The 16,284-nt window shown below is 44.7% G+C and overlaps 1 protein-coding gene across 1 annotated transcript; it reads left to right on the forward strand.

Annotated features, from left to right (window-relative positions):
- Positions 1-1,391: 1,391 nt before the first annotated feature.
- On the forward strand, positions 1,392-3,782 carry LOC306923162 (protein EFR3 homolog B-like; the record flags this gene model as incomplete). The annotated part of the gene is made up of 1 exon (XM_079501190.1): positions 1,392-3,782. Exon 1 carries the CDS (start codon positions 1,461-1,463, stop codon positions 3,780-3,782), a length of 2,322 nt encoding a protein of 773 aa, XP_079357316.1. The 5' UTR covers positions 1,392-1,460.
- Positions 3,783-16,284: the final 12,502 nt, after the last annotated feature.

A 16,284-nucleotide genomic window follows, 5' to 3' on the forward strand; every position in this document is an offset into this window, starting at 1 on the left:
GCATATTGCTTTGCACCCCCTATAGTAGTAGGATGAGCATCAAAACTATATTTTAAATACTTTTCATTAGCACATGCATGCCTTTTACATTCCATAGGGCTGGACCACACATGGACCCCATTTGGTTGTTTTCTGCATCTTCCTCTGTGACCTGCCACCTTCATGTCATCTCTCACAGCATCCTTAAACCTCGTCTTTGGCCATCCTCTTACCTGGCAGCTACATCTTCAGCATCCTTCTCCCAATGTACCCTCATCCCTCCTTTTCACATGTCTAAACCATCTCAACCTCGATCACCTCTCTTGCTTTATCCCCAAACCTTCTAACCTGGGCTGATCCTCTAATTAAGTCATATCTAATAATGTCCTTCCTTTTCACTCTTAATGAGAACCATAGCACCCTTAATTTTGCCACATCCAGCGGTGCCTCCTTTTCATCAGTGCCACTAGCATGGCTGGTCTCACTACCATGTTATACATCTTCCCTCTCACTGGTAGCCTTTTGTCACAAATAACTTCTGAAAACATATGTCCCATTTTCTCAATACACTGGCTTCGCTTGCTAGAACATTTCCATCTCTATACTCACCTTAACCTGTTACACTACTGTCTAGCCAATTGGTACAAATCAATTTCTCCCTCCCTCACCATCTCTCTTTGCCTTACCTCTATACATACTGTACCCTCTGAAACTCATGGCATTGCCCATTGACATATATATTAATTAATAATCTCTTTTAGAAGGGAGACCTGGGCTACAACAAGATGGCAACATCCTACTATAATGCACACAGTCTGTGTGTGTGTCTGTACATCTGTAATCCACGTAACTCGAGAACCGTTTGCCCCACCGACTTCAAATTCGACACACACGTTCCACACACCCACAGGGAGTGCAGTACCCGGTGTCGAGTCGGTCGGACCCACGGTTGTCCAGAACCGCCCTTTTTCATTTGGCGGCCATCTTTGAACGCCAAGATGGCCGCCTTCTGACATCTTGATGACGTGGCCCCCCTTCCAAAATGAAACATATGGTTATGGAGAGCATGTGGAAAAATGTTGGCGCTTTTGTCCGCCGCGTCCACATCATTTCGCTAAGCTACCGGACTATATGAAAAATTAGTGTGGACTTAAACTGTTATTCGTCTATAGTACTGTGGGAACTGTTTTGGTTCAAAGTGGCATTGAAATGTCCCATCATACAATACCAATTTCAGGACACTCTTGATCCACAGCAAATGTGTATGCGCAAACTGGCATTTATTTGTATTGTGTATGACGTCAGATCAAGAATCTGGTCTGCATATAAGGTGCGAAGATGCCTGTGCAAACAGCAATGGTGCCTTCTGGTTAAGGCCACCAGCCGCCATGTCGTGTTTCTTCTGCTGCAGGCCTCGGTACAAGAGGCAGGTGGACAACATATTTCCAGAGAACCCAGAGAATGGGCTGGTGAAGACCAACATGCAGAAGCTGACATTCTACGCACAGTCTGCGCCACAGAAGCTGGATCGAATCGGAGCCTACCTAGATGAGTGGCTGTCATGGGATGTTGCCCGACACAGACACGGGTATGTGTGCATTGCCATGGAGGCCATGGACCAGCTTCTTATGGCTTGTCACTTTCACATCAACCTGTTTGTGGATAGCTTCTTAAAGATGGTCCTCAAGCTGTTAGAGTTGGATAAACCCCACCTGCAGATCTTGGGAACTAACTCCTTTGTGAAGTTTGCCAACATAGAAGAGGACACACCCTCGTACCACCGCAGCTATGATTTCTTCGTCTCGCGCTTCAGTGAGATGTGCCATTCCAGCTACGAGGACCCTGACATCCACACCAAGATTCGCACAGCAGGCATCAAGGGTCTGCAGGGCGTCTTGAGGAAGACAGTGAATGACGAGCTACAGGCAAACATCTGGGACCCCCAGCACATGGACAAGATTGTTCCCTCGCTGCTCTTCAACTTGCAGAGCGCCGGAAAGGCCACAGCCACAGAGCGTCGCTCTCCCTCCCCACAGGCACCTGTGGAGGAGGAAAGTCTTCTGGAGCTGACGGAACACTGCTTTAGAGAGCTGCTGGGCCGTGCCACCTACGGCAATATCAAGAATGCCATCACGCCCGTCCTCATTCACTTGGACAACCACTCTCTATGGGAGGGTAAGAACTTTGCACTGCGCTGCTTTGAGATCGTCATGCACTCTGTCCAGTCTCAACACTCTCATCTAGTGATTCAACAGTTGCTCGGTCACCTGGATGCCAACAGCAAGAACTCACCCATGGTGAGATCTGGGATTGTGGCAGTCCTCCTGGAGGCAGCTGCCATTGCAGTCAGTGGCTCCGTGGGCATAGTGTTGGAGGTATTTAACACACTGCTGGGTCAGCTGCATCTAAGTGTGCACTATGATCTGGCTTGCTACGGTGACAGCAGCAACAGTGGCACCAAGATGAACACAATAAACGAGGAGAGACAGCTGCAGGAGGCTGTAATCACAACCATTGGTTCATTTGCCAACACCTTGCCAAAGTACCAGCGTTCCGATGTTATGCTGTCTATCATGCGCAAAATACTTGACCCTGGGGTCCACCCTGTACTGGCCTCCACAGGCTCTGGGCCGGAAGGCACCAGGATGATCCAAGTAATGCTGCTCAAGTCCTTGGTCCAGATAGGAGAGTGTAGAGAGACAGCACAAAGGAGTCATATTCGAACTCGGGCTCACAAGGAGCATATGGTAACGGCAGGCTTCCAGACCACCAACATGTTAACAGCTTTACCCAGCTCCATCCTGGGGCCTCTGCTCTCCTTCTCTCTGTCCGAAGACCCAGAAGTCCGTCTCCTGGTGCTCACCATCCTCCTCGGTTTCATAGATCGACACGACAACAGGCCCAAGGTCTCCGCCATAAGCATCATGTCTGACATCTCGGTGCTCAAGCTCAAAGGTGACAAGTGTTCCAAGCAAGACATTGTGTTCATGAAGAAGCACGGCGAAGAGCTGTACCGACACATCAGCCTGGTATGCAAGGATCCCAGCAGTGACCAGAAACACTACGAGACACTCTTCACTCTGCTGGCTCTGCTCAGCATGGAGCTGGCCAATGGAGAGGTGGTGGTGGACCTCATCAACCTGGCACTCACCCTGCAGGATGTGGCCGTATCCACCGAGGAGTCCCTGCCGGTGTACAACCGTTGTGCTGTACATGCCCTCGTCGCCGCCTACCTCAACCTCATCTCCCAGCTCACCACCGTCCCTGCCTTCTGCCAGCACATACAGGAGGTGATCGACGTCAGACAGAAAGAGATGCCCTACCTCCTCCCGGAGGACATTTTCATAGAGAGGCCCAGGCTTCCATCCTCTCTGGAGAAGGTAGAAGGGGAGGTGCTGTTCCTGAAGTCAAAGATCGCTGTGGTGTTGAGTGGCAGCGGCTACAACACGGATAGACTGGCCGTGCCCTATTTCTCACACCACACAGAGGAGGATGGACCGCCCAACAGAAAAAAGAGCATCGGAGACATCGTCTCGCTGCCAGAGGAGGTGGAGTTCAAGAACAACCCAGAAGAAGAAGAGAGGACACCAGCAGAGGAGATTACATTTGAAAGCCTAAAACATTTCCTCGTGGACACAGTAGGTATGGTGGAGCAGGAGAGGGAGCACGGGAAACAGGTGGTGGAGAGATTCCAAAACAAAGTGAATCAGATCTTCGAGACTACAATGACACCTCCACCCAGCCCATCTGCCCAATCGGTACCGCTCTTTGAGCTGAAGTTCCCTAGTGGATTTGTGTACTAGTCCAAAGAGTTCAGAGTTAACAGTGAGTTGACCGCACTGCTTGAAAGTGAAATGTATCCATATTGTCAGCTTTTGCCACTTCCTAAACAAAGTTGAAGTTCATAAAATGGACGGTGTAAAATACGCAAGGGGGGAATAACCTCTTGAAGAAGCAGACGGTTGGTTTTGGGGCTCCAATACTGGGTGTTACATTTGGTCTGTGGCGCGGCTTAGGATGTCAGGAGGTCAAAGCCGGGTTGATGTAATGGAGTAGGTTAGATCCCAGGAGGTGCCAAGAGAAGACGAGAATGAGCTTTTCAAAATACGGCCCAAGCTCTCTCGCTTAGCTTCTGAGAATGATCCTCCAGAGCATAGTATTGATGAAGCTGCTGAGACACAAAGGGTGCCCTCTGCCTACCAATGAGGAGAGATCGTACTCTGATTGAGGACATATATTGGCCTCTGACAATGGGGAATGCAGAAAACACTTGTGGGCAAAGTTTGAGACAGTTCAAACAAAGTGGGAGAGAAGGTGGAGGACAAGGTGTAAGATTGAAAACAAAAAGTTTGAGAAGAAAGTTCAGAGAACTGCTTTGGATTATCAGCCATTTGTATTTTATTTTGCTCTTTTTTCTACAACAAACTGAATTAAAACATTTTAGACACAACAAATGAATGAACCTGACATATGTATGTATTTATTTGAAAATGCACTGTAAGAAAAGTAATCAGTGTTTGTCCCAATGTTGGTTATTCAGGCTGAGAAGGATGTTCATTCATTTGCCATATAACCAAAGTAATCCTTCCTGTTAACTGAATTGATGACACAAAAACAAGTCCATCAAACATCAACTAGTCTTGAAATAAATGTCCAAAGAAACTTCACAGAGTTGCTGCAACATTGCAGCAGATACGTACATATATTTATAATATTTTTAAAGAGTGGACTTTGATTGCTCTCTCTAGGCGCCGTGCTGTACCCTGCGGTTTGAGCAGCCAGTAATTATACCGTAACATGGTAAATCATGAGACTCCCAGAGGGAGCCTGGGTGTGAGAGTGGAGATTAACATTTCCCACAGTTTAATACAAAGTGATGCGCGATGATGAAGCTTCAAGTATCGACTTTGAGTATCCATTCCAAATTAACTGATCACACATCATCATTCCCTTTGGAATAAGGACGAGCAAGACCTATTACTTTATCAGGCTATAGTGTATCCAGTGCTGCGCAAGTTTACACTTTACTAGAGCTCGTTGCTCAAGTTCACCTCACACATTCAAATTAACTAGTTGGCATTCCTTCCGGATTTTTGAGGGTCGCCGTGTGACATTACGTCACACGTGTGACATTACGTCACACGTGTGACATTACGTCACACGGCAACCACGTCAATGGACTTTTAATGTTTGTTTAGAGTACTAAATGTGACGTCATGTGGCAGCCAAGTTGGAAAGCCCCCACTTGGGTTCCCCCATATATGGTGACATCCCTTTGACATCTGATGTCATAGTAAATGTGATCTGCTGTCGCAATGAAGCCCATATGGAATGTCAGAACAGGTTCTGACATTCCATATGTTGATCCTTCCTCATCCATCCTTCCTCTTCTATGTCTCCCTTTTGACTGATACCTGTCCATTTAAACTCTAGACGGGCCTGCCCCAAAGTTATTAGTGCAGCCGCGCCCGACAGCCGGCGAAAACTAGAGTTCTCAACAGGCCCAGAATTAAGGCCCGGCCCTCATCAAACCCTGTACACTCAAGAGAATGTCCCCGCTACCACCCTAATATCTCCATATGGAGCTGACCTGTTCCGACATTCCATTATGCTGATCTGACCTCATCAAACCATGTACACTCAAGACATGCTCCTTATATGGCCAGTACACAATTCATTCCATGTTGATCTGACCCCCCATGCCAAAGTGCCAGGGCTCATCCAGCAGTCTGCCGTCAACGAGGCAGACGCGTGCACGCGACCTCGCCTCGCTCTTAAGGTGGCCTTACACTAGCCGATAATCGGGCATTTTTGACGCTCGGGGGGTGCCCGACCGCTCAAAGCGCGATCGGCCCGATCAACATCAAGAATGTTTGATATTTGCTCTGCCCCGCTCCGATTATCCTGTAGTGTGTGGTGCTATCAGATTTCAGATTGAAAAAAATCGGCTAGTGTAAGGCCACCTTTAGGCGTCTTACTGGTAAGACGTACAATGTTTGTTAAAGAGTGAGGCGGGTTCACTTCACACAAGTGTGATTTATTTAATTTTTATTACGTGATCTGCGACTTCACTGTCCACTTCCCTTACTACTAGGCTACTATAAATGTATACCAACATAGAATCACATGCTGAAAAACCTTTAATAGATGTGAAAAAAATACATACACATATTTTGAGATAATGTTTTTTTTTACTGAAACGTGCACAGCTGTTTAGAGTACGATCACTTGACTTCAGCTTATAGACGACTCATGGCCCTGGTACTGATCATGTGTATGTTATTGTTTCATCCCAAATGGAATCTCCTCAATTCATAATTGCTATCGGGTGGAAAGCTCCAATCTCTTTTCAACGTTGTCTTTGAGCGGTGCAGCCACTCCAATGCACAGCTTTGTGTGTATGTCTGTCTGTCTGTCCGTTTGAGGACAATATTATGTCTGTGATGTCATGTTGTTGACATCATTATGATGAAAGGCACAGCTCACTTCACACAAGTGTGATTTATTTCTTTCTGTGGCTTTCTGTGGCTCAAGAGGTAGAGCAGGTCGTCCAATGATCCATGGGTCGGCGGTTCGAATCCCGGCTCCTCCTGTCTACATGTCGAAGTGTCCATGGGCAAGACACTGAACCCCAAATTGCTCCCGATGTGCTGGTTGGTACCTTGCATGGCTTCCGCCGCAATCGGTGTATGAATGAGTGTGTGAATGGGTGAATGTAATGCACAATCTATGTAAAGCGCCTTGGATAAAGGCGCTATATAAATGCACCATTTACCATTTATTTTTCTGTGAACTTGTAGATCTGTTATTTTCGCTATTTCTAAAATGTTTTTAAAATAATAATAAAGGAATGGTTTTGGACATACAAGGTTTCCACCTTACAGCAAAGATACGTGAGGTGAAAGTGGATCTCTGGATCCTGAGCAAACCAAGTTTTCTTCTGATAGTCATAGCCTATATAGTAAAATCTGGGAACTAAATCGTTACCAAGAAATGTCTTCACCAATGTGTTTCTAGAGGTGTCTAATAACATGTACTAAAAGTTTGAAATTCAACTCCCGTGGGAAATTTGAGTTATTATATTAGCATATGTGAGACCATACCATTAACATCCTATATAAGGCAAAAAACGTCCAAATCTCATCATTCTTTCAAGTAGCATGTGCTGAAACTAGGGGGTTTTAATGATTCTGAATCCATTCCAAGCATTAGTTTTGCACAAAAAACACTCCTTGGGAGGAAAACCAGGGCTGCACGCAACTTTTTTGGTAGTACTCAGAGGAGCACCTGGAGAAGTTACTTGGTGTTCCCAAAATGCGGCGACCCGTCTCGCCGGATGGATAAAAGAGGGATGCATGAATAACTTATAGAAAAACTATTTGGATAAGTGGGGACTGGGGAGTCAATGGAGGGTATTGCATTATAAAAATAAATCTAGAGTTGCAAATTGCAGCTAGGTCAATGTGTGGTCCAGCCCTATATGCATATTCGAATAAAAACAACTTAATACTTCCTAAGGATAATATGAAAATGTAATGATGTTTAGGCTGACTATAGCTGAAGAAATCATGACATTTCTGAGAACATTCATGTTTCTGGAAGATGCTTCTAAACTTGTATTCTATTGATAAGTTTGATCACTTCAAATACTCTTTCATCTTATAATAACTAATGACTGAAAATAGCCAATCTACAAGCTCTCAACACGTTGCGCTGCAGTGGCTGCACGTGTTGTAGATCTGCTATTTCCGGTGTGCAGCATGCTTTCACAGACGACACGCTGGCCTCTATGGAATCCAAATGACTGAAATGGGTCCTGGCGACTGAGAACTTTAATCCATGGCATGGGGAAATAAAAATCCATTGAGGCAAGTGCTAATGTGACCGTCACAGTACCATGTCCTCTGAGGTACTGTTCGGGACAGCTAAAAGACAGTCCGCTAACCGACTACATCAGTGTAAACCGGCGGCAGGGTACTGTAGCATCTGATGGCAGAGCAGCCAGTAATTATATTAGAAGATGATGAACCATGAGCCTCCCAGAGGGAGGCCTGTGTGAGACTCGAGATTAAACAACATATCCCACAGCTTAATGAGAACACAGACATTTTGAAACACATCAATGCCCGGTGATTACCGCTGAATCTGAACCAGCTGGCACCACTGCAAAAAGATACCCCTCCTCCTATGAAACATTTATATTTCCGGAGAGTTTTAACATTGACTTTTCTAGAAGAAAAAAAGTCCTTTTGCAGACCTGCAGTGGACAGGTGCGTCGGATAACTGGAACTGGAGAAGTACAGAAAAAAGGAACCCGCACACCGTCTTCACCTACAGAACTAGATTTATTGAGCAACGTTTTGGTTGTTCAGACCTTCATCAGGCATACAGAAGAACTGACAAGCGGTCAGTATACAGTAAGTACATCGATCAGCGGGGCCAATCAGATGCCCCGTGCCAATCCGTTACCATGGAGAGGGACCGCCCACAGGTGAGTACAGGTGGTATATTTTCTCCATGATAAAAAGGATTTTTCTGTGGCTCAGGAGGTAGAGCAGGTCGTCCAATGATCCATGGGTCGGCGGTTCGAATCCCGACTCCTCCTGTCTACATGTCGAAGTGTCCTTGGGCAAGACACTGAACCCCAAATTGCTCCCGATGTGCTGGTTGGTACCTTGCATGGCTTCCGCTGCAATCGGTGTATGAATGGGTGAATGTAATGCACAATCTATGTAAAGCGCCTTGGATAAAGGCGCTATATAAATGCACCATTTACCATTTTTATACCAAGTAGAATAAATACAGCTACAACAGAATAAATTAATCAGTAGAGAAAGGTAATATAAACAATACAAATGTAATACCTTTAGGGTGTACTGACTGAGGCAACAAATGAATATTGGACAATTATGCAAATGAAAAGAAGCATGTCCCCGGAGGGCATACTATCCAATAAATGCATTAGGAACCAAGTATCGGTTCTATGCTGTTTTATGTCCCGTTTTTACCGTTTTTTCAAGCTGTCATTATGTGTGATGTCTTTTTGGTGTATTTGGAGCACAGACTCTTAAACCTGTAATTTACTAGGTGTTCAATGGAATTAAATTAATGTTGCAGCCGGGGAGGAGAATCTACACCATTGGTTGGGCCGGGGAGGGGAATCTACACCATTGGTTGGGCCGGGGAGGGGAATCTACACCATTGGTTGGGCCGGGGAGGGGAATCTACACCATTGGTTGGGCCGGGGAGGGGTATCTACACCATTGGTTGGGCCGGGGAGGAGAATCTACACCATTGGTTGGGCCGGGGAGGGGAATCTACACCATTGGTTGGGCCGGGGAGGAGAATCTACACTATTGGTTGGGCCGGGGAGGGGAATCTACACCATTGGTTGGGCCGGGGAGGGGAATCTACACCATTGGTTGGGCCGGGGAGGAGAATCTACACCATTGGTTGGGCCGGGGAGGGGAATCTACACCATTGGTTGGGCCGGGGAGGGGAATCTACACCATTGGTTGGGCCATCAATGAGAACTGCAGTGTTTTTGAGTGGTGCAGCCACTCCAAGGAACTGCAACGTGTGTCCCTTTGTCTGTCTGTTTAGAGTACCAACGAGAGCTCTGGTGAGACGTAGGAGGGGCCCAGGACAGGAGGCAACCCACAGAGCCTAGTCCCTCCACATACCAGAATTGTACCTCTCAGTCCCGGCATAGTAGTTCCGGAGTGGTTCCAACGGATTGTGTGGCCCTGGTCTATCCCTAGTGGGTCTGATCGAGGGTAGCTACTGGGACCTAAGTCGGGACTTGATCACCTCGGCTGGGTCACCCGAGTGAGGTGTATGATGTCCGCGAGACCCGAAACCCCGATGACCTTAGGATACATCACTGAGGATACGTCCCAGTTGCATCCATGCGATGTATTTTCGTTCCGGGTCCAAAAAAATGGTCCCGAAATCCGAAATTATTCTGTGACATTTTACCGATTCCGACCGAAAACATTTTCAAATAGGAAAACCAAGCCCGAATGGATCCGTGACAATCTCGTCCGATTCCAACCTGTTTCGAGATTGCTTTCAAATGGTGGCACGAGGTGGACCGAGATCCGATTATTTCCGACATTCTGAGAAACCCGACCCAGCCAGGCAGACATATAATGAAACAACTTTATGAAATAATTAGCGGACGTATTGACCAATTACCATTTTATAATTAAAGCGAGAGAGAAAAAACGAGAGAGAGAGAAAGAGAGAGAGAGTTTGGAACCTCTGCAGTGGAGGGTGAGAGGGCTAGAGAGAGACTCGTCTCTTCTCGTCTCCTCAGCGTGTGTGCATTTAAAATTAACCAAACAGATCTTTTTTTTTTTTTTTTGTACAAAATCATCACAGTTTTAGCAGATGCATGTGCCTGTCTTGGCTTAATGGAATATTAACAAGGCCACACTCGCTGCACTTATAACAGCTCCTACTTTGCTCTCTTCTTTATCCACGATTGCAAAAAGTGGGGCCACGCACAAGAGTTGCCATGCTCCTGCTTTAACCTTATTATATTAATTTGCTTTGAGCTTTGCTTTCACCTCGTTGAGGTCAACACTGTTGACGGAATCCATGATATATAATAAAGTAGAATTGCACGCCGGTGTTTTCATTCAAATCAGCCCGTCCTGACTTGCCTTGCATGGCACGCAGTTGCGCTGCTGATTCTAAACCATCATAATCATCACACAAGTAACACAGCCATTCATGTTGCTGAAACACTAACCTGATCCTGTAGGTCTAGCCTAAATTATCACGTTAAACAGAACTGCAGTTCGTTGCGCTTTTTCCTCCGCAGCGCACCAGTGTGTGAGAGACACACAGTCAGACTGACACAAGCACACACACACACACACACACACACACACACACACACACACACACACACACACACACACACACACACACACACACACACACACACACACACACACACACACACACACACACACACACACACACACACACACACACACACACACACACACACACACACACACACACACACACACACACACACTTAAAATAAAGGCGAAAGCCACAAAAAAAACAACACTGCTGGCCTGTGTGTGTGACACTTGGTGGTGAACAAACGCTATTTTCCTGCTCGGACACAGCAAGGGACACAGGGACCCAGGGACCCAGCCACACACAAACGTAGCTGTCTATAGGAGTCGTTGCACCACTCAAAAATAAAAGTGGTGCACGTGGCAAAGTGCCATAGCAGTAAGTATAAAACACTTGCCCTGCAAGGCCTGCATGCCCATGAGTTCACCACATTTGACAGGTTGACAGGCGGTCAGGCCATAATTGATTGATGATATTAGACAGTACACATAGGAGTTATGAGAAGGTCATAACATCCACCACCCAAGCTACCATTCCTCCACTCACTTCCTAAGCCCACAGATCTGTGGGCTCACTGCCTGGCCCCGCCACCCCCTTTGAGAAGTGATTTCACACCTCCATTCCCATGTCCACTTTCAGTCTCACATACTGTGGTGAACGTCTTTGTAACACATGTTTAATGGAAGTGGAAGACTTTGTCCGTGGGCGCTCTGTAACATGTATTATTGAGGGGCGTTAGCCCTACATTGCGCAGATGAAAAGTGTGGTTTCAGAGACCAGGCCGCAGGGGCAGGTGGGGGTTGTAGTGTGTGAGACGCCGTTGCCACAGTCCAGTCATGCGTTCCATACTGCTGACCATGTAAGATCTCTGGAAAACAAACTTAACGAGCTAATTTGAGAGTATCTGTCTGGCTGTCGAATCAAGCAACAACTGTGTCCATTGAACGAACAGGATTTTCTTTGTTTCGAACGGACAAGATGAAACTCTCTGGTAGGCAAATCACTGACTTATCCAACTGCTCCTAAAATAATCGCCCGAAAACAGAGCAATGTGCTGTTACCATTATCATAGTATATGGAGGCCAGTCTAAGATGTCAGTACTATGACGTCACATTGTTAACACCAGAAATCTCCATATGGACAGGTTGATACATAGATCTCCAAATAATGTCACAGCGATTCTGAAAAAACTGTTCTCCATATACAGTATTCCCATAATGGGCATATCAGTCAGATGGCCGGTTCTGGACAATCACCGATCTGTAATGACAGTGTGACCACACACTGTCCTCAACAATACGCAATTGTGCATGCTACCGTAAGTTTTAAGTCGATTGGTTGGACAGTTCTCGAGATACGTTAAGGAGAGGTACACAAACACACAGAGATTTGCATGAGATTTCCTATTGGGACTTCCTATGTACGGTACTGTCTACAGTATGTTATTTAATCACAATTGAACACAAAATATTATGTTAATGACCTTGCATCCCTACCCCCCTCCAAAGCCTTTAGACTCTAGGTTTTCATTACTCGTTCAAAGTAGTATGTAGGGCAGGGCAACTTTAATGATGGAGAGGGCCACTATATCTCCACACTCACTCCAGAGGGCCACATTACATAATGTATACTGCCAGGCAGAAACCTCTTAAAATAGCAGCTCTACAAGTTCAAAACACATCATTTCTTTCAAATTGGATTTAATAAATAAATACATTTACGGTAGTTATACTTAAGTTAACTTTATGAACTTAAATACAAACACATTGGACATAAAAAAGACAATTACTAGTCATTAAGCTACTAATAGACTGAAGTAATTAAAGCCGGTCATGTTTGGAATTGTAACAAAGGTGTGGGCCAGCCCCCGGGCCGGCACTGCCCGGCAGTATATGATTTAGGGCTGCCTCCCCAATGTCCCATCTGTCTCTTTATACAAATTGACACTTGAATGTTGCCATCCCGCATAGATGGGTGAATGATCCGTCTTTACAAGACAGATGAATCGTAAGCAAACTGGCCTCTGTCACAGGCCACAGACACATGCCTCAGCCTTCATTCAATATGTACCAATCTCCCAGCGCCAGGCAGGTGGGTGGCATGTGCCGCAGGGCTTTGGGTGTTCTCGCTGAAGGCAGGCGCCATGTCCATGTCAGCACCGGTGCAACACGTTCACGTTCAGTGACAGGTTGTCGTTGGGTGGAAACCTTGTATGTCCGAAAACATTATACTTTTCAGGAAATGGGGCTTATTTAATCATCGTACTTTGTTTGTTTCAAGTGCTCTAAATTGGCTAATTGGCTACCATAGAAGTTTGTTTAGACTAGTGCTCTAATGAAACACTAAACTGGATTATAATTTCATGTCAACATTCAAGTACAACTACGTAGATTACTAACAACATGGTAACTTTTTAACCTCAATTACAATCTGCTCATCACAGATCGTCTTGAAATCACTCAATGGTTTCGGGCCAAAATAAATCTCTGACAGCCGCTTATCTCTGAAACCTAGAGGTGTCTCAGCTTGTCCGAGAGCGGTCTACGAACTTTCCCCAGAGTTCAAACAAACATGATGAGACAACGAATAGTTACTTATTCCAAACATATACCGTCGTTGTCAGGCAGAAACCTTGTATGTCCACAACTGTATGTCCACAACCCGGGCTCCCCCAGAGTTAGTGTCGAAGTGTCCTTGAGCAAGACACTGAACCCCTAATTGTTCCTAATGTGCTGGCTAGTGCCTTGCATGGTTTCCGCCACCATCGGTGTATGAATGTGTGTGTGAATGGGTGAATTGATGCACAATCTATGTAAAGCGCCTTGGATAAAGGCGCTATATAAATGCACCATTTACCATTTACCATTTACTGTTTGCAGGTGATGGAAAAAATAACCTGTGTTCCAATGGATTAAACGTAGTGGCAGAAAAATAGCAGATATAACCGATACAAGCTGTGAGATTTTAGATCTAATTTGTGTGACACTGTAGTTTGAGTAGGGCATTCATTTACCAAAAAACTAAATACAAAAACCGAAATATGGAGTTAAAAGGTTTCTCCCTGACAGCAACTCCAGTCACAACAAACTTGTAGACGATCTGGGGCTTGGGGTCAACCACCCTGATTACTTTTCAAAGCAGGATGATGCCTATATTAGGGGGCACCGCAACCGTCTGTCGTACGAACACACTATCTTCCCCTGCAGCATGTCCCGATGGCTGCACCCCCACGACTGACACAGTAAGCAACCCAGCCTGGCGGAGGTCGGCACACTGTGAGGAGCGCTTATTTCTAGTTTGTGTTTTTATTCTATATCTGAGTATTTTCTTTCTCAAAATAGACCTAGTTTGATTTATTATGCACATTATTTATTTTTTTCTCAACCAATTAAGGAAAAACTTTTTCAAGCGTTTATATAAGGAAACCAATCAGTGTTCAGTGGGGGGATGTGTCCTCATTTCAATATACTTATGAGGACATCAACATTTTAGGGACCACAATTTCACACCTTTTGCATTTTTAAACCCAACTCCAGCCATAAACCCCATTTCCCCTTTTTGTACTCTGTACATAAGTGTTTTATATGATATATCTTTGTTGCCTAATAATAACCGCAAACCTGAATCTTTTCTTAACACTTACAGTGCTAGCATTTATTGAAAAATTAGGATCTTATTCACGCCAGCATTTTCCCCATTTGAGCTCTTATTTTGAAAAGCCACATTTCCAGTCTACCGGAAGTAGTATTATCCTAGTAAGCTCAACGGAGCCTGGACAGGCCTTGTTTACAAGATGAATCCAAACCGGGGCACTGGCACTGTTTTGACCAAAAATACTATATGGGACAAGGAATAAGAGATACAGGGGATTGAAAGAAACAGATAGAATGGATTATTATGGCGACGACGATCTAATATGGACGATCCAGTGATGTGACAACAACATAGCTAGCTAACCGGCTAACGTAAGTAGCATTATGGCTCGATCGATCGAATGCACTATAAAAGCACAATTGCCATTAATCAACAGCAATGGCGTTAAGCGTAGTATCAAAAAATAGGCTTCAATTGCCATTAATCAACGGCAATGGCGCTGAAATAATTAATTGTAAGCCCAATTAACACCCCAAATGTATCTTGTGAGGACCAAGAAAACTGTCTTCGCAACATCTATTTCTGAAATTCAGAAGTACACACACACACACACACACACAGAGACAGACAGACAGACAGACAGACAGACAGACAGACAGACAGACAGACAGACAGACAGACAGACAGACAGACAGACAGACAGACAGACAGACAGACAGACAGACAGACAGACAGACAGACAGAGAGCAGGAGAGATAGGAGAGATAGGAGGGAAGGAGGAAGACATAATCTCCCATTAAGTATTAATGGCATGAACCCTGAGGTCTGCTCCCTTATTGCTGCTGGTGGATTCAAGCCAATGATGGATTCTACAGACAGACTTTACTGTGCAACTCTACACTAAAGGGTTCAGAGATAGCTGTGTGTGTGCGTGCGTGCGTGTGTGTGTGTGTGTGTGTGTGTGTGTGTGTGTGTGTGTGTGTGTGTGTTATTATGAGTGTGTGACTGACAGACTCTTACCAGGTAACTCTACACTACAGGAGTCAGTGATATCAGCCAGAATGGATATCCAATACACAATTAATGTGTGTGTGTGTGTGTGTGTGTGTGTGTGTGTGTGTGTGTGTGTGTGTGTGTGTGTGTGTGTGTGTGTGTGTGTGTGTGTGTGTGTGTGAGAGAGAGGGCTAGATGTGGTTGGATTTAGAGGACTGCTGTCTTTATTATGTTGACATATAGTTCTTACAGTTCTGATTCTCTAACTCTGGATTTAGATTTTTCTTTCTCTTCCAAAGGTAAAAAAGATTCCAATAAATACAGTTGCAAAGGGAAATAAATGGAGATATAAAGTCAGAATTGCAAGAAAGTTCCCACAATATTTTAACCTTTTTATAACCAGTGTTGTTCAAGTTACTTTTAAAAAGTAAAGAGTTATAGTTATAGTTACTTATCTAAAAAAGTAACTTTTTTTAGATAAGTTACTTTACTTTACTTTACTTTATGAAAGTAACTTGAAAAGTTACTTTACTTTACTTTAAAAAATAATAATATAAAAAACGATTTAAAAGAAGGTTTTTTGTTCTGCCGCACAGTAAGAGAAAAGACAACTCCCTCCTAACATTATGAAATGTAGTGGAACAATAAAACATGTTCAGAAATTTTGACAGGCATTGTAGCCTCAACTTGCCTTCAAAACAAATGGTGCTGTGCAAATTTGCAATATGAAAAAAAATAATAATAATCAAATAAAAAATGAGTCCATATAGGCCTATTTGCAGTGGTAGAGAGATATTCTAATTCATCAAATGTATTTTTGAGCTCATCTTCCATTTTAG

Source organism: Electrona antarctica, assembly GCF_951216825.1.
Source record: "Electrona antarctica genome assembly, chromosome: 5".
Classification (NCBI taxonomy): Eukaryota; Metazoa; Chordata; class Actinopteri; order Myctophiformes; family Myctophidae; genus Electrona; species Electrona antarctica.